The sequence below is a fragment of the Rousettus aegyptiacus genome, unplaced genomic scaffold (assembly GCF_014176215.1).
Source record: "Rousettus aegyptiacus isolate mRouAeg1 unplaced genomic scaffold, mRouAeg1.p scaffold_m13_p_8, whole genome shotgun sequence".
Classification (NCBI taxonomy): domain Eukaryota; kingdom Metazoa; phylum Chordata; class Mammalia; order Chiroptera; family Pteropodidae; genus Rousettus; species Rousettus aegyptiacus.
Window position 1 is genome coordinate 91,172,396 of NW_023416311.1, and position 23,755 is coordinate 91,196,150.

At 35.4% G+C, this 23,755-nt stretch overlaps 1 protein-coding gene across 2 annotated transcripts in view; it reads right to left on the reverse strand.

Annotated features, from left to right (window-relative positions):
- WDR70 (WD repeat domain 70) overlaps positions 1-23,755 on the reverse strand; it is a 228,362-nt gene that overhangs the window by 142,701 nt on the left and 61,906 nt on the right. For both annotated transcript variants that reach the window (XM_016142476.2, XM_016142475.2), the window contains exons 8-9: positions 17,116-17,269; positions 581-657 (exon numbers count right to left, since the gene is read on the reverse strand). In XM_016142476.2, the coding sequence (XP_015997962.1) occupies positions 581-657; positions 17,116-17,269 (231 nt within the window). The remainder of the gene's footprint in view (positions 1-580; positions 658-17,115; positions 17,270-23,755) is intronic.

The following is a 23,755-nucleotide window of genomic DNA, read 5'->3' on the forward strand; positions in this document are numbered from 1 at the left end:
CTTGAGTCCTAACGCAAAAGATATAATGAAAAAGAATCTTGATAACCACTTAATCAATTTTTTCAGTTATTACTTCCAAACCACAATCATATGAACAATAAACCCATATTAGCTATTAGACTCCAATGGAAATCAGTCTTTACTATAAAAAGTAACAAATCGTCAAAATTTTAAAGTCATTTAAGTCCACTTAACAGCATCAATCTGATCCATTGTTCTCCCTAAAAACAACCTTATAGGAATTTATACCAACTCTCATGCATAGTTTCCATATTTAAACAAACCTTACACTACCAGCTAAAGTCAAGGTTAAGAACCAGAATATATAAACATCAGGATTCCTGATACTCTGTCTCTTACTTTACTGGCAAGACTGTTTACAATACAAATGTTAAAGAAAATAGTACGGTGTCATTGGGTACTAGATCAAGGTGATCACTTCGTAAGTTATGTAAATGTCAAACCAGCATGTTGTATTTCTGAAACTAATACAGTACTGTAGGCCCACTGTAATTGAAAAATAAAAAAAGAAAATATTAAAAGATATAAATGTATTCGATAAATTATCAACAATACTCACGCATCATTTGAGCAAGTCATAAATTCTCCCTTTATTTTGGGATGCCATGAGCCAGTATGAAGCATTGCTGTGTGACCCTTAAAAAAATAAAAATAAAGGAAAAAGATGTTTAACAAAGATTAAACAGATAAAAATAAACTAAACGGAAAATGACATATGCTGAAAAGCAAAACTTTTAGTCCTCTCAAAAGTGTACTATTTTAATTACAAACTGATATTATTTTATTACAATTTTATTTTATAATGATTTATTTCACTTGTTTATTTTCACTTTAGCTCACTGTGTAACACACCCTCACCCCACCCCTAATGCCCAGGAACTAGCACAATGCTTACATATAACAGATGCTTAATAAAAAAGGAAAAGGAGGGGGAAATGAAAGCCTCTTTTTAGAAGAGAAATAGAGATAGGCCTTTCTTTAAAGACTCTTTTCTTAATAGAAAAGACTTAAGAATAGGAAGTATTTATAAATAATCAGGGCAAAAGCAAGAGGTTGGGTCGAAAAATCCATGCTTCTTAAAAATGTGTCAGTTGACTCTGTAATACATCTGGAAGAATAAATAAGTGAGAAAAGGAAAAAAACAGCTGTAAAACAACTCAGAAAGATTAGCCTTACTAAGTATAGAGCATACTATGAAAACACTGTAGTTAAAACAATGTGATGTTGGTATAAAAACTGACATACATATCATATCAAGTATAGAGAATCTATCAAACATAACCATACACACACAATTCCCTCTTAGGTAGCAAAGTCAGCTAGGGTGGTCTCATACAATAAGTCGGGTTCAGATGGGGCAGAAAAGAGCCTAATATTTTTTAGTGTAATTATATCAAGGTCTCCTACTCTGAAAGGGCCCCAAATAAAGCTATGCTACAAGAAGCAAAATGTGCCTATTTAAATGACTTAGAAGGAAAATAACTGTACTCTATAGAAAAAATAAATTGGAACTGGAGTACCCCACAGGGACCTGGAGACCATCCCTAGTCTGAGTTGTCTGTACTGCCTCAAGTAGTAACTGGCCAACTGCTGACATTTTGCTCATGTTTACAGGTACAAACGGGGACCGCAGATGTGGAAACTCTTCCTGCAGTAGGGAGGCATGGGCTCAAGTAATGCCTGGAGAGACGAGACAGAAAGTTTGAGACTCCGCTTTCCTCATCTGAGCCCAAGACTCATATATTCAACTATCAACTGAACGTTTCCATTTGCATGTCATAGATATTTCAAACAACAGGTCCAACAGGGAAATCTTCATTCTTACTGCCCACTTCATTTGTAATTTACCTTCTTCTCTAGTTGCTAAAGCTATAAGCTTGGAAGTCATCCTTAAATACTCCAATAACCATAACCCCCAAATCCTCTCTCTACCCTCCCACATTCAGTCCATTAGCTAGTCCTGCCAGTTTGATCCAAAAATATATCTCCACTCTACCCACTCTTCAACTCTTATATGAGCCAACATTATCTCCTGCCTCTACACCAGTTACTATGTACCGGAACAGGTCTGTTACTAGTCCCTCTACTTTTACTCTTGCCTCATGTCCTCTACATAGCAATCAATACAATCCTTTAAAAATACACTTCTAAAAATGCCACTCAGGAGCTTATCACCCTCTACTGGCTTTCTAAACTCTTTACACAGACTACAACAACTTACCTTTTTTTTGACTTCTGCTTTCTTTACATATTCACTTATTTTGTACTCTCTCATACAATGCGCACTAGCCCACTGGCCTTCTTTCATTTCTTCCAATACACTCGGCTCTTCCCCCATATCAGGACCTTCTCACATGCTTTTCCAACTGCTGGAAAGCTCTTTTATTTCACTTTTACATGACTGACTTCTTACCACTCTTTGAATCTCAGTTTACATGCCACTTATTCAAATAAGTATTACCTGGCCCTTTAAGTAAATATGGCCCATTCCATTGTTCTCCACCAGAGTGCCTGTCCATTTCCTTAACAACAGTCACCATAATTTCTAATCACATATTTATTAATTTATTTAATTTTTGAAAACACGTTAATGTTTTGCCTATTCAAAAACAAATAATGATGGGAAAACCTAAAATTGAATATAAACAGAAACAAATGAACTCTACAATATGTCAAATAATAATAAATACACTGAAAGAGTAAACAGAAAGCAATAACCCGAGTAACTATACACCATTATAGTGAGTTGAATGGTCACCCCAAAAAGATATGTCCACATCCTAACCTCCAGAACCGGCGGATGTGACCTTATTTGGAAAAAGACTTTGCAGATATAATTAAGAATCTCAAGATAAGATCATTCTGGATTATCTAAATGAGCCCTAAATCCAATGACAAATATCTTCATTAGAAAAGGTGACACAAAGAAGGGAAGGCTCTGTGAAGAGGAAAGCAGAGACGAGTTATGCAGCCACAAGCCAAGGAAGGTCCAGAGTCCCCAGAAGCTGGAAGCGGCAGGGGAAGATTCTCCTAGAGCCACCGGAGAAGCGCGGCTGAGTGGCTGAGCTGACACATTGATTTTGGACTTCTGACCTCCAGAGCTGTGAAAGAATAAATTTTTGTTTCAAGCCAAGTATGTGATACTTTATTACAGTAGTCCTAGGTAACTTATACATACTGTCAATCTAAAGACCAGAAGAACTGTAAATAAATACTGAATGCTAGTTACTACATTAGTTTTTTGCAGTGATATGCAGTAACAATTCTGAGACTGCTTTCAATATAATGAGGAATTAAGCAAATGAGAAAATACGCTGAGGATAAAGAGAGTCGGGTTTCTCACTGATGAAGTTGTTTAAAAAAGTGAAAAGAAGGAAGACTAGAATAACTCTGTGGTGTTCGACTGCAATTAAGGATAACAACTCATGATTTTTAATAGGTAGATAAAATACAGGTGTACATGTATGTGCGTATGTTATTCTCTAGTTTTATATATGCCAAGAATGTCTACATGCAATATCACCCCAGCAAACCTAGCACAGAGAACCTGGTGTTTAAATATCATTCTCCATGAAAAGGAACCAGGGCTCCTTATTTTCCAAACTGATAGCAATTGGTGAATTGAAAAAAAGGGGGATAAAGAAGCTCTGTGCACTATTCTCACAACTTTTCTATAAATTTGAAATTATATCAAAATAAATTCGTTTAAAAAAAAATATTCTGTTGCTCTTGAAGAAATGCCTGTTGCAAAGACAAAAGAGGAATTAAGAGAGCCAGATAGGAAGATGTTGATGTGGTTCATGTGAAAGTTGACAATGGCTTGGACTAGGGAGCAGCAGAGAAGATTTGGGATATATTTCAAAAAGAGGGACAACGGGGTTTCTTAAAGAACTAAATCTGGGCTGTAATCACAGGTAAAGCCAATGTTTGTGAACTGGGCAACTGTGTGAATGGGATGACTCTAGGAATACAAGTCATTCTTTCTGGCCATGGAGAACATGACCCCTTTCTGTGTTTAGGGAATTCCCCCCAAAAATGACTCTTGGTAGAAGAGAGAGACTACTTCTCACTAGAGAAGCAAAAAAGTTAGATGCTAACTCTGCCGGCCCTTACAGACATAACACAGGAATGCGACCTAGCTCTGACCACCACACTCACCTGAGCTGTCACTCAAAGACAGTGGAATGTGCTCTTTCAGGCTGCCATAACAAAAATACCTTAAATTGAGAGCTTATATATAAAAAAAAACAACATTTGTTTATCACATTTCTGGAGACTGGGAAATTCAAGATCAAGGCATTGGCAGATTTAGTGTCTGAACTTCCTAGTTCACAGTGGTGGCCTTTTTGCTGTAACTTCACAGTATGAAGGGGCAAGGGTGCTTTCTTGGGCCTCTTTCATAAGGTCATTAATCCCATTCATGAGGGCTTTGCCTTCATGACCTAATCACCTACTTCTCAAAGGCCCTAACTCCTAATAACAGCACTTGGGGTTAGATTCCTACATATGAATTTGGGGGGAGGGCTGAGACACACACAGTCAGACCATAGCACTCTGCTTAAGGAGTACTGTACTACTGTATCTCCTACGAGATGAAGTTCTTCCTGTTAAGCGGCAGTAGTATCAGCTATGACAACCAATGTCTGGCAGTGCACATCACAATTTTATCAGCAAACCAAGTCTGTAGCATGGTTTGGGGTTTTCTTGCTGTATTTTACATCAAGTATGGTTCACCAGTCTTTCCAGCATTCTCATCACAAATAAATCAAGTAGAATCAGCTTCCGCTGCATGCAGCTAAGAACAGGCACTGAAATCCTAGCTCATAATTTTGATTGAGTGAATTAAAATATATTTAAATGGAGTGAATTAAAATATATTTTACATGATGTTCCATTTTCACTCAAGATGTGATACGCACACTATCCTATTTCTCCATCTGATAACAAAAGCTTCTGAACAAAATAAAAGAACTACCTGAACACACTGAATAGTAGATAGGAGCCAGCAAAAAGCGTACAGAAGTAAGGTCTTAAGGTGATGAGTTTCCTGGGGACGTTTTCTGCCTTCTAAATTTCCTGACTTAGGCTCCGGGGCAGCCCACAACTGATAACTGAGAGAAAGAGAGCAGACAGAGGGAGTTCCAAGAAAAGGTGGATCTCTCCAGCAGGTAGGGGTGGAAGGGGAAGGGAAGGACCGTGGGACAAAGCTCTTGTGACCTGACCTACCCTCTGCCAGACAAGTACAAGCAATAAAGCTGCAAGTCTCCACTCAGGGCTGGCACCAGAAATGCCAAGAACCCTCACAGGTCAAAGAATGACTGACTTCCTTTTCATACCAGGCGAGCACTAGCTCTCAGGAAGCACTTCTCATCCTCCCGACCAGCAGCAGTGACCTTGTGACGACACTACACTAGATGAGTGCCAGCTACAAAACAGCAGTTGCCTTCTCCCTGGTGTCAAGAACGGCCCTTCAGGAAGGGTATGTGTTGGCTCTCCTGACCGTACACCATGAAAGGGCAGCAACAGAGAGGTATGGCACCTCCACCCCCTCCCCAACAGCAGCAAGGGCAGCAACCCCTGTCATGCCCTCTACTAAGCCAACACTAGCAACAAATAGGATCACCGACACCTTCCCACCACACGACAGCATCTGCAGGACACAACCTTTCTAATGCTCTATGCTTTACACTGGCAAAAGGCCAATGACGGTGTAGTGACATCCCCTTTTCCCACCAACACAGAAAGCAACTACTGTGGTGTGGGGAAACTTTGATTTTCCTAACTCCCCTCCAGTTTTGCCCAGAGGCACACCCAGTTACGAGAACTAATACATGACATAAAATAAGTTAGTCTCTGGTTTTCTAGCAAGAACAGAAAAGTCTTCAAAACAGAGAGTAAAGAAAAAATCATAGCTGAAGGGGTAAGAAAGCTGGAGGAAAATGCCCTTGAAATTTGTACCAAAAGCCCTGAGATCACTCCTGAGGTGTAGTTCTGTGAAACCCACCAGAATAAGCATCAGAAAAACACTGAAACTGAAGATGGAGCAGACTGTCATCCAGGTTCCACAAAGACTCCTGGGTAACACGCACAGGGCGCAAACCAAAACAGCAAACAAAGGCTTTGAAAACTAAATCAATATGGGAGAGAAAAACTATTCATAGGAAGCAAGTTATGACTTATACGCCAAAACTAATCAGGTTGACTGTCAGCTAAAAAGAGACTCCCACCACACACACACACACACACACACACATGCACGCACACACACACTCACTCACACATTCCCAACACACACACCCAACACACACACATGCAAATGAGCATTCTCCAGAGGTTTTGAACAGGATGCAGAATCTCATAACACAACACTCAAAATGTCACGGATACAAAGATCAAGGAAAACCTAACCAGTTCTGAATCAAAAAATAAGACAAAAGATGCGAAAAAGAAAAAAAAAAATAAGACAGGAGATGACTCAAATGTTGGAATTATCAGAGAGACTTTAAATTAGTGTTTCTAACCATGATATAACTGGGAAAGAAAACACTTTTGAAACATGCAGACAGAAGTTCTCAGCAAAGAAAAACAAACTATTTTTTTTTTAATGGAAATTTGGTCATGTTGAAAAATATAATCACGGAAATGAAAAATTCACTGGAGAGGCCCTACAATAGAATGGATGTGTCAGAAGAAAGAGTCAGTGAACCTGAATACGGATCAATAGAAATAATTCAATCTACAGAACAGGAAGAAAAAATATGAGAAAAAAATTGGCAGAGTCACAAAGACCTATGAAATGATATCAAAAGACTTAGTATTTATGTAAGACTCAGGAAGAGACAGGTACAGAAAAATATTTGAGGAAATAATGACTAAAATTTTCCCAAATACAGTAAAAGATATAAATTTACAGATCCAAGAATTTTAGTGAACACCAAGCAGGATAAACCAAAAACCAAAAATAAACAAAAAACTTTTTAAGAACCTCCAACTAGACATTAGGTGTTTAAACTATTAAAAGTCAAAAGTAAAAAAACAATACATTATACATAGAATATCAAATGTCTGAATTACTATAGATCACTCATAAGAAATAACAAAAGCCAGAAAACAGTAAATAATACTTTTAAAGTACTAAAAAAAAAATACTGTCAAGTTAAATGTACAGAAAATGTACTTAAGAAATAAGGTGAAATAAACACATTCTAAGATAAAAGAAAACTAAGAGAATTTGTCACCAGTAGACCTGCTTCAAAATAAATGCTACGTAAATTTAAAAACTGATTGTATAATTCACATGGAAATTCAAAGAATAACAAAGAAGTTCCAAAATCATTTTATTATTTCATATTTTGTTATTTCGAGAAATATTTACTATTTCAGGAAGAATCATGAAGAAAGAACAAAGTTGGAGGATTCACACTTCCCAATTTCAAAATTAACTACAAGGCTACATTATTAGTAAAAGAGTGTGGTGCTAGCATGAGGATATATATACAGTTTAATGGAATAGAATTGAGAATACAGAAATAAATACTTCTAATCAATTCATTTTTGACAACACAGAAAAAAACAATTCAAGAGGGGAAAGAATACTTTGTTCAACAAATGTTGCTGGGACAACTGGATATCCACCTGCGAAAGAATAAAGCTGGACACCTACCTCATACCACAAACAAAAATGAATTAACTCAGAACAAAATATAGGCCTAAATGCAAGAGCTAAAATTATAAAACTCTTAGAAGAAAACATAGGTGGAATTCTTCATGACCTTGGTTGTGCAATGACATCAAAGGCAAAAAAGCAAAAAAAAAAAAAAAAAAAAAAGATAAAAAGATAAATTAGATTTCATCAAAATTTAAAATTTTTGTGCTTCAAAGGACACCATCAATAAAGTGAAAAGACCATCCACGGGATAGGAGGAAATATTTGAAAATCATTTATCTGATGAAGGACTAGTATCTAGAACAAACAACTGACAGAACTCAATAATAAAAAGACAAATAACCCAATTTAAAAATGAGCAAGGATTTGAACAGACATTTCTCCAAAGAAGATACACAAATGGCTATTATGCATAGGAAAAAATGCTCGACATAATTAGTCATCAGGGAAATACAAATTAAAATCACACTGAGATACCACTTCACACCAACTAGGATGGTTATTAAAAAAAGGAAAGAAAACATGGAAAATAACAAGTGTTAAGGAGGATGTAGAGAAATTGGAACTTCCATACACTGCTGGTGGGGATTTAAAACAGTACAACCACTTTGGAAAACAGTCTCACATTCCCGCAAAATTCTACTCTTGGGTATACATGCAAGAGAAATGAAAACTTGTACATGAATGTCCATAGAAGCATCACGAAACATTTCTAGTAAAAAAGGAGAAATGACATGATGTCCATCAACTGAAGAACAGATGAATATGGTTTATCCACACAATGGACATTATCTCACAATGAAAAAAAATGAAATATCGATACAGCCTACATCATGCACCGAATTTCGAAAACACTAAGCTAAGTGAAAAAAGCCAAGTACAAAGGTCCGCATGTCTGATTCCACTTATATAAAATATCCTGAATAGGCAAACCTACAGAGATAGAAGTAGATTGGTGGATGCACAGGACTTACAGGGGTTAAAGGGTTGGGGATGACAGAGCAGGGATAGCGAGTGTTTTGTTTTTAATAGAATTTGTTTTTTAGAGCAGTTTTAGGTTCACAGGAATATTGGCAAATAGACAGATTTCCCAACTACCTCTGCCCCCACCCATCCATTACATTCTCCCATTATCGGTGCCCCCACCAGAGTTGTACATTTGTTACACCTGATGAACCTACACTGACACATCATTATCATCCAAAGTTCATAGTTTACATTAGGGTTCACTCTTGATGTTGTACATCCTATGGCTTTTAAAAAATTATATAAAGATATGCATCCACCATTACAGGACCATGCAGACTAGCTGCATTGTCTTAAAAGTCCTCAATGCTCTGCCTATTCATCCTTCCCTACTCCCTAACTCCTGGCAACCACTGATCTTTGTTATCTTCAGGAGTTCCTTTTAGGGGTGATAAAAATATTTTAAAATTGATTGTGGTGATGTTTGCACACTCTGCAAATATACTAAAAACCACTGAACATACTAAAAGCCACTGAATATACAAGTTAAATGGATGAATTTTATGTTACGTGAATTCTATCATAGTAAAACTAAAAAGGAAATGCTAAAAGTTATTAAGTGAAAGGGAAATAACAAAGAGAATTTAAGCAATAAAGGGTCAGCAAAAGAAAAGATAAATATCTGAATAAATAAAACATGATTTTTCACCTTTAACTTTTCTTTAAAACAAAAATTATATTATTGTCTGATGGGATTTTTCAAAGTATATAGATATAATACATAAGACAATTATATCAGGAGTGGGGAAAGGCACTATGTGGTTGTACAATTTCCATTTCTTATTTGAAAGTGTAAAATATTAATTCTAAGTAGATTGTGTAAAATTAATTAGTGATTACCAAAGGGAATGGAGGAGGGAGGAAGGTCAATAAGAGTAAAAGGGGTCAAATATATGGTGACAAAAAAAAAATTTAACTTTGGGTGGTGAACACATGGTACAATATACAGATGATGTATTATAGAAATGTATACTCAAAATCTATATAATTTTATTAACCAATGTCACCATAATAAATTTAATTTAAAAAAAAAAAGAAATCTTACTCCTATAAAGCTACAAAAAAAAAAAAAATAGCATCTTAGAATACAAAGGATATTTTAAGAGGACCAAAAGAAAATAATCCCTATTACAAAGAACATTACGATAAAAGTACATGTGATCACCTTAACTGTTGAGTACTGAGACTATGAACACATATGGTACATTAAACTCAAAAAAATCTAAGACTGTGAATGTTGTTTCTTGTTTGTAAAGATAGAAGCATGACAAGGGCAATGGGAATGTTAAGCACTCTTGTGTTAAAAAAGTAATCGAGAGTAATCATAACAAAAATGAAGTCAACTAAGGATTCTTAAATGGATCAAAACAGAAGTAGTGCCATGGCTAACATTAGTGGAAAAATTTTAAAGTAACACCTATTAAAGAACACTCAGTGACTAAAACACTTTTTCATCAAGTAAACTAGTTTTTCTCTCTTTCTCCTTTATCTAAACATAGGGATTGCTAAAAAATAAATCCCATCGGCCTTAACTGAAAATAGCCTGGAAGAAAGAATTAAGCATCTATTTCTCATAATATGCTATGCTTTGCAAAAACAGAGAATATTACTGATCTGTGACCAAAACTGGCTTCCTCTACACATACACACACAGGTGTACTGATCTGTACTAATCGGTCCAGACTCTTATAGCTGACTCGATGACAAAGGCTGCAAAACAGCTGCCCCGCTGCAGTGCCATTTGTAGTCACTAAATAAGATGAGGCTCTGTGATCAACAAAATATAAGTACCCATGTCTCTGGAATGATGAGCTAACTAACAGAGGCAATTCTTATGAAAAGATGAAATGCAGCAGGGAATATACTCTGAGCTTGGATCCAAAAGTTCTTCTTAACCGGAGTCCATTCACGAGCTTTCAGGAATCACAAAACTTCCTGAAATTGTGAGTATACTTTGCTGGAGAAAATGTTCAGAGCTTTAATTTGGGAGCCAGCAAACTTTTTATGTAAAGGTCCACATAATATTTTAGGCTTTGCAGGCTGCCTGGTCTCTGCTGCACTACTCAATTCTACCACCGTAGCCCAAAAGCAGCCATAGACAATATTAAATGAATGGGCATGGCTCTGTTCCAATAAAATGTTTATTTACGAAAACAGAGTGCAGGCTGGATTTGGCCTGCAGGCCTTAGTTCACCAACCCTGTTGAAATCTATCACACTCTTAGTCATTTCCTTCTGTGAATCAAGGACTCTGAAGTCCAAGTCTTGTTAATTCCTAAGCAATTTTAAAATCCATTTGAATACATCAAAGGCATAAATTCATTCTTCTTTGATCTAGTCAACTCCAATGACCTCTTCTAAAATATTCCAGCAGCCCCAGCTATGGATAACTCTGCCATTACCACACATGGTTTCTTTTCTGAAACCATGAACTTTCAATCCACATATTGATTTAACAAATATTTATCACTTGATATGTTCTAGGCTCTAGCTATTCCATTTACTAGTCACACAACCTCCTATATTCCTTTATTTTCAATACCCTAACCTTCAACCACTCTCTCAGGATAAAACTAGTATCCTTTCGATGTACCCTATAATGAACCATTTTTATTCTGAAATATTTCATGTAAACACCTAGGCTCCTAAACGAAATAAAAAAATATCATACAAAATGCAGAATAATTGTTCTTACAAAGTTACATTCTTCAGCCCTTAATGCTCCCACAATTCTTTTAGTAATTTTTCTCTCTCACAACCATCAGGTGCAATTTTAAGTCTTTACTATCCTAGTGAAGGCTTCATCCCAACATCTGCAAACACAAAACTAGGAAACGACCTGCTAGTGTATGGTGACACCTTCAACTTCCTATCCAAAGCCCACCGTCCATAAACATATCTGCATAGGAGTCTATCCTTATCCCTCCATTGCCAGTATAAATATATTCCCTCCTCCCACTCAAATCTAACTCTTGCTGTTAGACATGATTACGATCACTACCCCCTCCTGAGGGGCTTTCATTTTTACTTAGTATGGGTTTTCTATTGCTATATAACAAATTACCACACACTCAGGGGCTTAAAACACCTCCAAGTTATTAAACAGTTTTGGAGATCAGAAGTCCTATCACAGCGTAGCTGGAATCTCTGCTCAGGGCCTCACCAACAGGAAGCAGGATGTCAGTAGGGCTGCATTCCTTTCTGGAGGCTCTGGGGAACACTGTGATTCCAAGCTCACTCAGGTTGCTTGTGGTTAGAGGACTAAAATGCCTATTTCCTTGCTGTCTGCTGAGGGCTGCTCCCAGTATCTAGAAGCTATGTGCTTTCCTTGCTACACGGATTTCTACATCTTCAAAGCCAGTATATAGGAATCTTTCTTGTATTGAATCTGAATTAGACAAAAGCCACACTCCAAAATCTCTGCAAAATAATCTCTTCTTTATCTACAGCTCCTACTTAAATGGATAAGGAGTGATCTTAGAGGTCACCTGGTTTGGTTGAGAAGATCTAGGAGGCCATGCTTAATTTTTTGAAAAAGCCAGTGTAACAATTCTCTTTTTTCTCTATACACACTTTCAGAAGCAATTTCTTCATTTTAACATTCTTGCCATCTGTATAGACTCAAATTAACTAAATCATCTAGTCTTGGTTCTCTTTTAATAAGATTTCTTTCATTTTATCTTTCTTCTCATATTTATTATAAACAGCAAAAAAAAAAAACAAAAACAAAAAAACAAGGTAGTACCTTCAACACTTTACTTGGAAATCTCCATTTTCCAACTTCATCACTCCAGTTCTACCTCCATCTTCAAAGCCAGCAACAAAGAATATCCTTTCAATCAAATCTCTCCCACGCTTTGAATTTCTTTTGCCAAGCAGAGCCCAAACTTTGTTAAAGGCTCACCTGGTTAGGCTGAATCCACTGAGAATAATCATTCTTTCTTAAAGTCAATTGTGCCAAACAATATAACCTAATCACAGGAGTATTTCATCATACTCATGGTTCATATTCACTCACACTCAAGGGGAGAGGCAAAGAATCTTCGGGGCCATTCAGAATTTGGTCTATAACAAGGATGATGGATACAGCTATCCTGAAACCACTTTCTATGTACCGTAGCACTGAACAAATGAGCAAATATAATGATTATGTTAGAAACCAAGTTTCTTACTGTTGAAGAAGTGAAATATGAATATGGAACAGGTAAACACTAGGAAGTTGAATGACATTCTGATGTATCAGTATGATCTCATAATTTTATATATATATAAACTCTGTCCACCCAAACTCTGTCTTCTGAAATAATCTACAAGCAATGACAACTCAGTAGCAATGAATGTACCTAGTGACCAGATATTGATGTATAAATAGAATTCCCTAATAAAAGGAGCCATGGATCACCAGAGAAATAGAAAATATCAGAGCAGGAAAAGCACATGATGAGCCTGGAACATTCTGTTGTGCAAGAATGTAAGAAAGTATCCCCAAAACGATGAGGAAAAGTCCAAAGGACAAAAATCAGTGAGGCAGTTTCTACTAGATAAAAAGTTTTGGAAATATTCAGAAATTGGAAAGAAACACAATGTGCTTCAAATCACTGCACTTCTTGAGAGTTTATATTTGCAGTTAAAACCATCAGTTAAAACTGCTTAAGGAAACAAAAATATACCTAGATTCACAGTTTAAAATATTTTACTCCTTAGGAAACAGTGTTTACCATTAAAAAGAACATGACTAATATATTTCATCTCAAAATAAAAGGGCAATTTTTTAGAGTGGTTGGATATCAGAATAACTGCATAAAATATATAATTATAAATTAAAAGATTTGAAAACTTTTATTCCTGAAATTACTTCTAAAGTTTCTAATTGCCATAACTGACGTGCACTCATGGAAAATCAATCACCCATTAAAAGGTCCAAGCATTCAGAGCTTGTCCTCTCTCACTGTAATCATGTACACTTTAATCATGTACAGAGTCATGCGACACTTAATGGGAATATGCCCTGAGAAATGTGCTATTAGACGACTTCACCATTGTGCTAATACCATAGCGTGCACTTACACAAATCTAGATGGTACAGCCTACTACACACCTGGCCTATACGGTGTAGCCTATTGCTCCCAGGCTACAGACCTATACAGCAAAAATATGGTATAAAAAATAAAAAATGGTTCACTTGTATAGGGCACTTGCCATGAATAGAGCTTATAGGACTGGATGTCGCTCTGGGTGAGTCAATGAACGAGTAGTAAGTGAATGTGAAGGCTCTGGACATTAGTGTACACTGGGAACTCTATAAACGCTGTACACTTAGGCTACACTAAATTTATAAAACAACACAAAGCTAAGCCGTAAGAGAAAATGATGCAATTAAGAGAAGCAGTAAGCTCAAAATGTATGAGGCTGTTGACAGCATAACATGGCATACTCTTTAATAGCAAACTTATTTTATAAGTAGAACATGTACACTCTAAAATAATGTATAAAGTATAACATAGTAAATACAAAAACCAGTAACGTAGTCATTATCGAGTATGATGTACTGTACTTTTTATGACTGGCAGCACAGAATTTGCTTATCACCACAAACACATAAGCAATGTGTTACGCTATGATGATACAGCAGCTGTGACATCACTATGTCACTAGGTGATAGGAATTTTCAGCTGTTATAATCTTATGGGACTACCAATATATATGCACTCCTTGACCGAAATGTCATTATGTGGTGCCTGACTATAATTAAGAAATAAAGGGCACAGAATTGCTTTGATGTTGAAAAGAGGTGAAGATGATCCAAGGGAAATGCAATTACCAATATCAACTGTAGATGAATTGACAAGTTTAACAAATGAGATTATGAAACTGTTACCACAGGCATTTACTTACTAACAATCTACCAAAACATTTTTGAATTTGACTTAATACTGATTTGCTGTGGAGTTTTGAAGAATAGAAACTTAATAGTCATATGTTTATGGGCTCTAGGACAAAAGCCCCAATTGAATCTAAAGTGAAGTATGTGCCTAAGAATTCAAAGTAATAGAGGAGAATTCTCTGGGATTGAAAGTAACATACTAAAATTCTGGTTTAGAATAAGTGAGTTTTAGATGACAATATAACTACAGTTTTTAAAGTATGTTTTTGAATGGTTTAAAGGTCAATTCCTGCTTTTCTCATCCCACTTTTCTAATCACCTAAAGCTGAACAAGTAATGTCCGATTTCCCAGATAAAATAACTTTTATTTTATCTTATTTTAAATTATTGTTTTAAAATAACATTTTAAAGAGGCAGCAAAATCTGATTTTCAAAGGATATCTTATAGAGAACTCCAACATATAGACCAAATGAGCACTTCTCTGACTAAAGAGGCCCCCTGTCCCTCCCTCCCACCCCGAGGCCTCTCATTCCACCTCATGGCAGGCCCTGAGGCACCTGCGCATGACCTCAACGGCCTGAAGAATGGGCAAAATATGGCTCCAAGCAATGACTGAAGTAAAGGTTCTGTTGTGAACAGAAAAAAATCTTTTTCAGATGAATAAGGGAAAGACATATAGAAATTAAAATGTTAATAGTGATAATATTTGGGTAGTAGAATTGAGTAATATTTTCTTTTTTCAATTTCTAAATTTCCTATAGTTGACAGGAATTGCTGTTAGAAACCCAATAAACTTTATTTTTAAAAGATGTAATTGTAATTACTCTCCCTATAATGTATTGTGTTATAGTATGTAGCAGAAAAAAAGCATTTCTGTACCACTATAAATACAGTTAAAAAAATACATATCTATACATATAAAAAAAAAACAAAGATTAGAGATACAAATTTAACATGATAACAATTTGACAATATAATTAGAAAGGCCTGTTTATATTTCAAGTACTTAATATGTTATAATAATAGATCAGACATATTCGTTTCCTTTAACATTCTATTCATTGAAGTTCCAGTAAAGCCACAGTTATTAATTACTCTTAGAATCAGAAAAGAGGTTAAAAAGTTAAGAAGAAAGTGTCTTATGAAATCTATTACTTTCCAATCATTTTTAAATTTCAAAAACTCATCATTCAAGCCAAACACTACAATTAAGATACCAGATAACAAGGATTTGCCTCTGGGAAATAAAGAGGGTGAACATTAACCATGATATTGAAATCGAAATGGAAATACTATTAAGCAGGTTACAAGATTTTGATACAGGCACAAACCATGACGGTGAGTGTATAGGAAAGGTACTAGATAGGCAAGGGGAGAAAGAGTAAAAATCAGAATTAAAATAAAGGCTCAAAATCCTGCATCAACATTGACATTTTAATATATCTATGGTAGATTACATTATTGTTTCCAATCCATCAACCTTCCCTGGACCCACAACCTTTGACATGTAATACCAAAGTTCCTCTCAATAGGGAAAGAACATACTTCTCCACTATACTGGTACATAGCGTTGTGATTTGCTTTGGTCAATGGAATGTTCATGGACATGATATGAGCAAAGGCTTGAAATATGTTCCCCTCCAGAGCCGGGGTTTCCTTGTGTTCTTCCCTCACCGTAAGAAAAATGTGCCTTCGCTCAGTCCACTGGTGCAAGGAGAAACAGAGACACACAGAACACATCTAGACTCTACGTGTGGCTTACAGCCAAGCCCAGCCAAGAGCAGACAACTCACAGATACGTCAGCAATTATAAAAAGCCATTAAGTTTTACAGCATTATTGTGGCTATAGCTAAATGATAGTTAATATACTTGAACATTAATTTTAAAATATCATTAACCTGCTAAAATTTTTATATAAAAAAGGTTGATGAGGCCCTCTTTCCTTCTTGTCCTAAAACGTAGTATGTAGTAGGTTTGTGGTAGATTATGTTTCCAAAGATGGCTGTGTCCAATATCTCCTATCCCACATGATATTTTAAATGGTGGTCTACCTGCCCTGTCCCCAACCTGGGCTGCCCCTACAGTGTCATAGAAGACTTGAAGCGAGACCTTAAGAAATCTGAAGTTTCCATGTTCATCCTTCATGAAACCAAGATATCAGGCGAGAAGTCAAACCCCACTAAGTCTAACTCACGGAGAGAAATCCCAAACTAGATATGGGGAGGAGGGGAGAATGACGAGGGGAAGACAAGGGAGAGAAGAAGGGATGCATCAGGTGGAGCACCAACTGTAAGTCATCTGAGTGAGGCCATTTTGGACCTTATAACCATCCTAGTGCTCCAGCTGACAAGATTTGAAGCAGAAGAACTTCCTGGTCAATCTATGGAATTGTGAGAAATAACACATTGTTTAAACTAGATATTAAACTTTGGGGTGAATTAAGGCAACTCAAACAAGTTGTTAATAAATGTGTACTGAATTTATTAAATTCACTAAAATAGTCTGTTTAAAGCTTACCTTGGTGTTGGCCATGTCCACAATATACTGGTCTCCTTTTATACATTCCATTACTTCAAAACCATCTCTGTCAATCACCTTGGCTTGAGAGCTTCCAGATACAACAAGAATCATGTCTCCTGTGTTACTATACTGCAATGACTTGATCTGATGGCTAAGCAAAAGAAGAAGAAAACAGTCTGGTAAGACACTGACTATAATGTTTATACTTTAACCACATTAAGCGCTGTCAGAGAAAAAGTCACACAACCACACAAATTGATAATTCTACAAAATCAAGAACATCAACCTCAAACAGGCCCTCGACACCCGTGGCTAACCTGTTAGTTCTCTCACTCTCCACAGCAATCTATTAAAATCTTCTCTACACACTTTAAACCTTCAACCCAACCAACTCGCTCTCTTCCAGCTGCTGATTCTTACCACTCTTTTCCAGAAGAAACAAATAAAAACTGCCTCTTCTTCCCGTTAATGTTATAAACTTATCTGCATTTGCACTCTCTTCTTCCTTCTCTTGGGTTACAATATTGGAAATAAACCACGAAGCCAATATACTGCCTACATTCTGGATACCATCCTTTCCTATATCCTCAGGAACTTCTACTGAGTATCCTCTCTCTCCTCTTTGTCTCTAAGAAATGAAAAATAAACCCTAGAAAAGATTGAGAAAATGAGACGAGAGGTTGAAAAGATGCATGTAGATAGACATTTGAAAATGGACACCAAGTATGAAGTTCTTTGTGTCACATGTTAACCCCAGAGAGCATCAACCTTTAAAGAAGCAATGAACAACCAAGCAATTCAGTTGACCAAGCTTTTTGTCATCATCTACACCGTTGCTAATGGAATAGGCTTAAAAATGAAATAGCAGTGGTAGAAAAGATGAAAGTTATGCATGGGACCAAGAGCAACTCTCTGAAGTTGACCTAACTTTTGCTACTAATGAAGGTCCAACAGAAGCCTATGGTGAACTTCTCCCCTAAAATTAATACTAAACTAATGAATAAGTAAAATATACAATATGAAAAACTGTAATAAGTGTATGGGGTAAAATAGAGTAGGGAAGGCAGAGAGTGTATACCATGGGGCAGGGATAAATATTTTAAGTGGAGTGGTCAAGTAGGCTGTGAAGTGAAGGAGGGAGTAGGCTATGAAGATATTTTGCAGAAGAGTATTCCAAGAAGAAGGAACAGCTACTAGAAAGGACCTGCAGCAAAACTGTGCCTGGCATTTTCCCAGCAGGGCTGTAGCAAAGGAGTTGAAGATAAGGTGGGTGTTGTAGATCACAGAGAGCCATTTAAGCCAATGAAAGGACTCCTTCCAAGAGAAATGAGAAAACACCCACGGCAGTGTTTTGAGCTGAGGAATAACACAATCTGACCTATCTTGTACAGAACCATTTATTGTCTCTGCACCATTCAGTACTCTGAGATCTACAGACTTATTTTGTTTTTAAAATACATTAAAAAAAATACATTAGGCATACAGTGGAAGCTAGATATAAAAAAAAACTATAAATTTTTTGTGTGATATAAGATGTGGGTTTCTGTACTAATGCATCAAGTAACTATACCTCTAGATAGGTCTAATAACTACTATAATTTCAAAGTAGTGATGAGCATGAACAATATATATTTCAATACATCAGTTACCATGGAAATGTGATATGAAAGCATCTGAAATGTACATATATTTGTTGCCTACTTTCATAATTAAAGGAAATTAGGCTAAATTTCAGTTAGAGGGTAGTGAAAAAATAATTTTTATCCATGTTCACAGAAATTGGGAGAACCAGATATAGAATTTATGAGCCCTGGAATTTAAAATTACTATAGTTAAGAAATTAAATGACAAGGTAGAGAATTTATACATAGAACTAAAAGTCATAAAAGAAGAAATATACAGAAATTCTAGAATGAAAACTACAATAACTATAATTTAAAAATAATAGATGGGTTTAGTAGCAGAGAATTAATGGTTAAAAGATCATTTTTAGACTGAAGTATGGTGAGGAAAAGTGGAAAATTCAGAAAAAATAAGATATATGTTAGATATGGTTTAAGAAAAAAAGAAAAACAGGTCTCATTGGAAAGGCAGAAAATAAGCAATATATGAACAGATGACTGTTAAAACTTTCGGAAAAATGATAAAAGCCAGTAACCAAGAGAGACTGAAGATATAATTAGTACTATAAACCCCAAAGGGTAGCAGAAAACCACACTCAGGACATCAGAGTAAAACTTCTGCAAATCAAAGATAAAAGTAAAACCTTAAAAATAGCCAGAGTGAAAATAAGTAAAACTCCTTTAGAAGAGTAAAAGCAAAACAGATGACTTCTCCACAGAAGCAGCAAAAACCAGAAAACAATGCAATGATATCTTCAAAGTTCTGAATAAAAAAATAACTGCCTCGGTAGAAAACGAAGGGAAAATAAAGATGTTTTCAGGAAAATGTAAACTAAAAGAATTTGTTAGCAGCCTACTATATTACTACAAAGAGTTCTTTCGAGCAGTAAGAGGACAATCCCAAATAAACAGAGAAACACAATGTGGTAGGAAGAATAACAGAAAGAATACATAAGTAAATCTCAATGAACGTGATTGCATAAAACAACAATAACAGTTGATGGGATTTTAAATACATACCCATATGTCCATACATAAAATTGAAATACAAGAAAATGCTACAAAAGGGTAGGAGGGGATAAGCATGGTTACATATAATAAATGTTCTAAGGTTTTGCACTACTTGAGAAGGGTCAATGCAAAAATAAAAGTACTAACTTTAATAGACTTTAAGTCTATTATTAGAATACGTGCTGTAATCTTTAGGGTAAACACTAAAAGAATAGTAAAAAACAATAACAAGCTAACAAAAAAGATGATAAATAATATCAAAAATTAATTAATACAAAAAAAAGACAGTAAAGGGGAAATAAAATAGTTTGGACAAATAGAAAACAATGAACAAGATGGATGACTTATGATCAATTTATTGGCAATTGTATTAAATATAATTAAATCAAACATTCCAATTAAAAGACTAAGTATGTAAGAATGAGTAAAACATAAATTTTCACTTAAAAGAGACACTTTATATATAGATAGAAATTGTTAAAGTAAAAGAATGTAAAATCATATAGTTCACAAATACTGACTAAAAGGAAGCTATTATATCTAACTTCTATCAGGCAGAGTAAACTTTAAAGCAAGGAACATTTACTGGAGATAAAAAGGATATTTCATAGTAATAAAAGTTTCTATCCAACAGGAAGATATTGTAAATGTACTGAATCCTAATGATATACCTCCAAACACATAAAGCAAAAAATGACAAAACTAAAAGAAGAAACAGCCAAATCCACAGTCAGACTGTGAGATTTTAACATCCTTCCCAGTAATTGATACTGCAAGCGAATAAAAAAATCAGTAAGAAGATAGATTTGAACAACATAATTAATAAACCTGACTAATTTACATATAGTGTACCAACAGTAAAATACACTCAAGCATATAAACAGTATTTTAAAAGTTGATATATACTGGCCTATAAATCAAGTCTCAATAACTGCCAAAAGTCTAAAATCATACAGAATATGTTCTCTAACCCTAGTGGAATGAAGTTAGAAAGCAATTTTCAAACAACAATTTCAAAACTATGAAATGTTTGAAAATTAATCAATATACTTGTAAATAATCACCAGGTCAAAAAAGAAAACACAAGAGAAATTAGGAAATGTTTTTAATTGAATGATAAAGAAAATACAATGGATTAGAATTTGTGACATGGATCTAAAGCCATACTTAGAAGACTTAACACTTCTAACACACTTAAATGCATGTATTACCAGAAAAAAAGTTTTAATCGATGATCTAAGTGTTCATTTCAAAAAGCTGGAAAAAAACTCCACCAAACTATATCCAAAGATCTCCAAAGAAGATAAATAGTAGGAATGATTTACAATCATTTTCATGAGGATAGACGAGGACATGGTAAAAAGAAAAGAAACATGCCATTAACTTAGGAGGAACACGGATGCAAAAACTTCCAAACAAAATAACAGTAAATTGAATACAGCAATGTAGAAAAAGAAATACGCATCACAATCAAGTTAAGATTTATTCCAGGAAGGCAAGATGAGTTTAACAGCCAGTCGATGATGAGATTTTCTCCAGTAACAGACAGTGAGGGGACCACCGTTAAGAGAAATAAGGCCAAGAGATTTCTTGATAGGTGTGAGGCTAGCCTAGTGACAGGATGCTCTGGGGATAGATCCTGTCCCCATCCCAGCGATGGCCACATGTCAAAGTCACATACTATTAAGGAGACAAAAGGAAACCCTCAGATGTACAAACTTAAAAAAGGTTCTCCCTTACGGCTTTACTCATGTGTGGGATATAAAACGAAAGCAACAATTGAATACAAAAATAAATAAATAAAAAACTCATTGATGTGGACAACAGAATGGTGATTACCAGAGGGGAAGGGAGGTGGGGGAGGATGAATAGGCTAAAGGGGGTCAAGTACAAGGTGATGGAAAGAGACTAAACTTTGAGTGATGAGCACAAAATGGAGTAGACAAAAAATATAAAGTTGTACCCGTGAAATTTATATAATGATAAGAACCAATGTTACCAAAAAATTTTTAATTTAAAAATTACATAAGGGACGAAGGTTCTCAAACATTTCTAAGAATGAAACTATGTAACTCATTTTATCCTGTTTCTCTCTGCTTAACCATTTATCTGTTATTAAACATGTTTTGTTTGTAGTTGGTCTTCCCTCACTAGAATGAAAGCTCTCTGAGGACATGACTATAGATTTGTTAGGGCAAAATAAAATATCTATTATTTTAACCAAAAAGAGTAAATTATAAAATTCTCCCAGAGACTGGAAAATTATTATTGGGACTGTAATACCAAAAAAAAAAAAAAAAAGATCTACCTACCCTCAGAGAGGAAGAAAGCTATCACAACAACAAGTGCAATATATGATTCTGTCACCATCCTACACACTGTAAGATCAGCACTGTCCAATAGGACTTTCTATGATGACAGAACTGTTCTGTATCGGTCCTGTCCATAACAGTAGCCACTAGCCACAGGCATCTATCAAGCATTTGAAATGTAGCTGCTGCAACTAAGGAACTTAATTTTTAATTTAATTTAAATGTAAATAGCCACATGTGCTAGTGGCTAGTGCACCGAACAGTACTGCCATTAACAATATTAAATAAATATAAAACAGTCTCAACTTTGGAAGAGAAGAATGTCACTGCCTCATAAAATAAATGAAAAATGAAATACTAAGTAAAATGTTCTCTAAAAATAAAACAAAAGTAAACCTAATGGAATCTATAAAAGGCCATTTGGACAATAATATCACGAGTACTAAAACAGTCATTGTGCAGCCCCTAAATGTGACTTTCAGTCACAAATTTAGAAATGCCTATTGAAGTAAACTCCTCAGGTAAAAGTTTCTTATATGCCATGCTAAAAAACAGTCTACAGCATTCTTCAGAGATGGCATGGTAATGCATCACATCAGAGCGATCTTACAGGTATGCTGTCAAAGGTACCATGTTCTTAAAAAAGAAATCCCCAAATAAATATCAATGAAAGCAAGAAACTATATGCTTTACATAGATATTAGTACACAAACCCATAAGAATTCTCATGGAAAACCAACTTAATAATCAATTCCAAACATAAAATTCCTCTAACAAAAATAAAAACATTTTTTAAGCTGTCTTCATAGCTTCCTTTATGAAAATAACTCTGTAACAAAAAGTAAATTAAATTCTTTGATTTATCCTAACAGGCCAATCTAAAAAACAAAAAAACAAAAAACAAACAAACAAAAAAACCCTCCAGCGATGAGACAAATCTAACAAAATTTTAGGCTATTTAGTCCAATTTACTTTCTAAGTCTACAATTTCAAGACTGAGAAATAAATGTGTGTTTCAAAAAATACACTATTAACTCATGATAATCTTGTGTTCTAGAAACAGTATACAAAAAAATAAAATGTATGCGTGTCTCACTAGGTCTCTATAGAAGTAGTCTTCCTGGTTGGTTACCAAAACCAAATCAGATACTTGCTTCCCAATGAAACTGCTTTTCTGCACAGCCACCACTAACTAGAAACTGCTGCTCAAAATTTATACTGACCATTTCTCCTAAAATGGTGAAATTCTGATAGCTTTTGAAATATTTATTCTTCAAAAAGCCACTCTTAATGTACTGATTCTAACGGCAAAGATGATTCAAAAGCTCTGACTGGGCTCTGAAGTTAGAATGTGTGACACAGTGAGGAATTTCGCCATAATGCCTAAGATCAAAATGTCAAGGCAGATGAGCAATTGAAGCTCCCAAACCAGATGTTCATGGAAAAGTAACCTAGAGAAGCAAAAGTGAAGTTACTGCCTGGGCCCCTTCTTCCTAATAAAGAAAAGCCTCTCTGACTTCATGGCACCCTTCCTGAAACACTGGGAAGGAATGAGGTCCTCGGCAAAATTCGGACCAGGGTCCCAAACAAAAATGTGAGTTCACAGGAGGCAGCAATAATAAGATATAAAATTACATGTTTGATCAAATGTGTCAGCTGTCCATTTATTGCCTCTCAGCTCCAAATTCACCC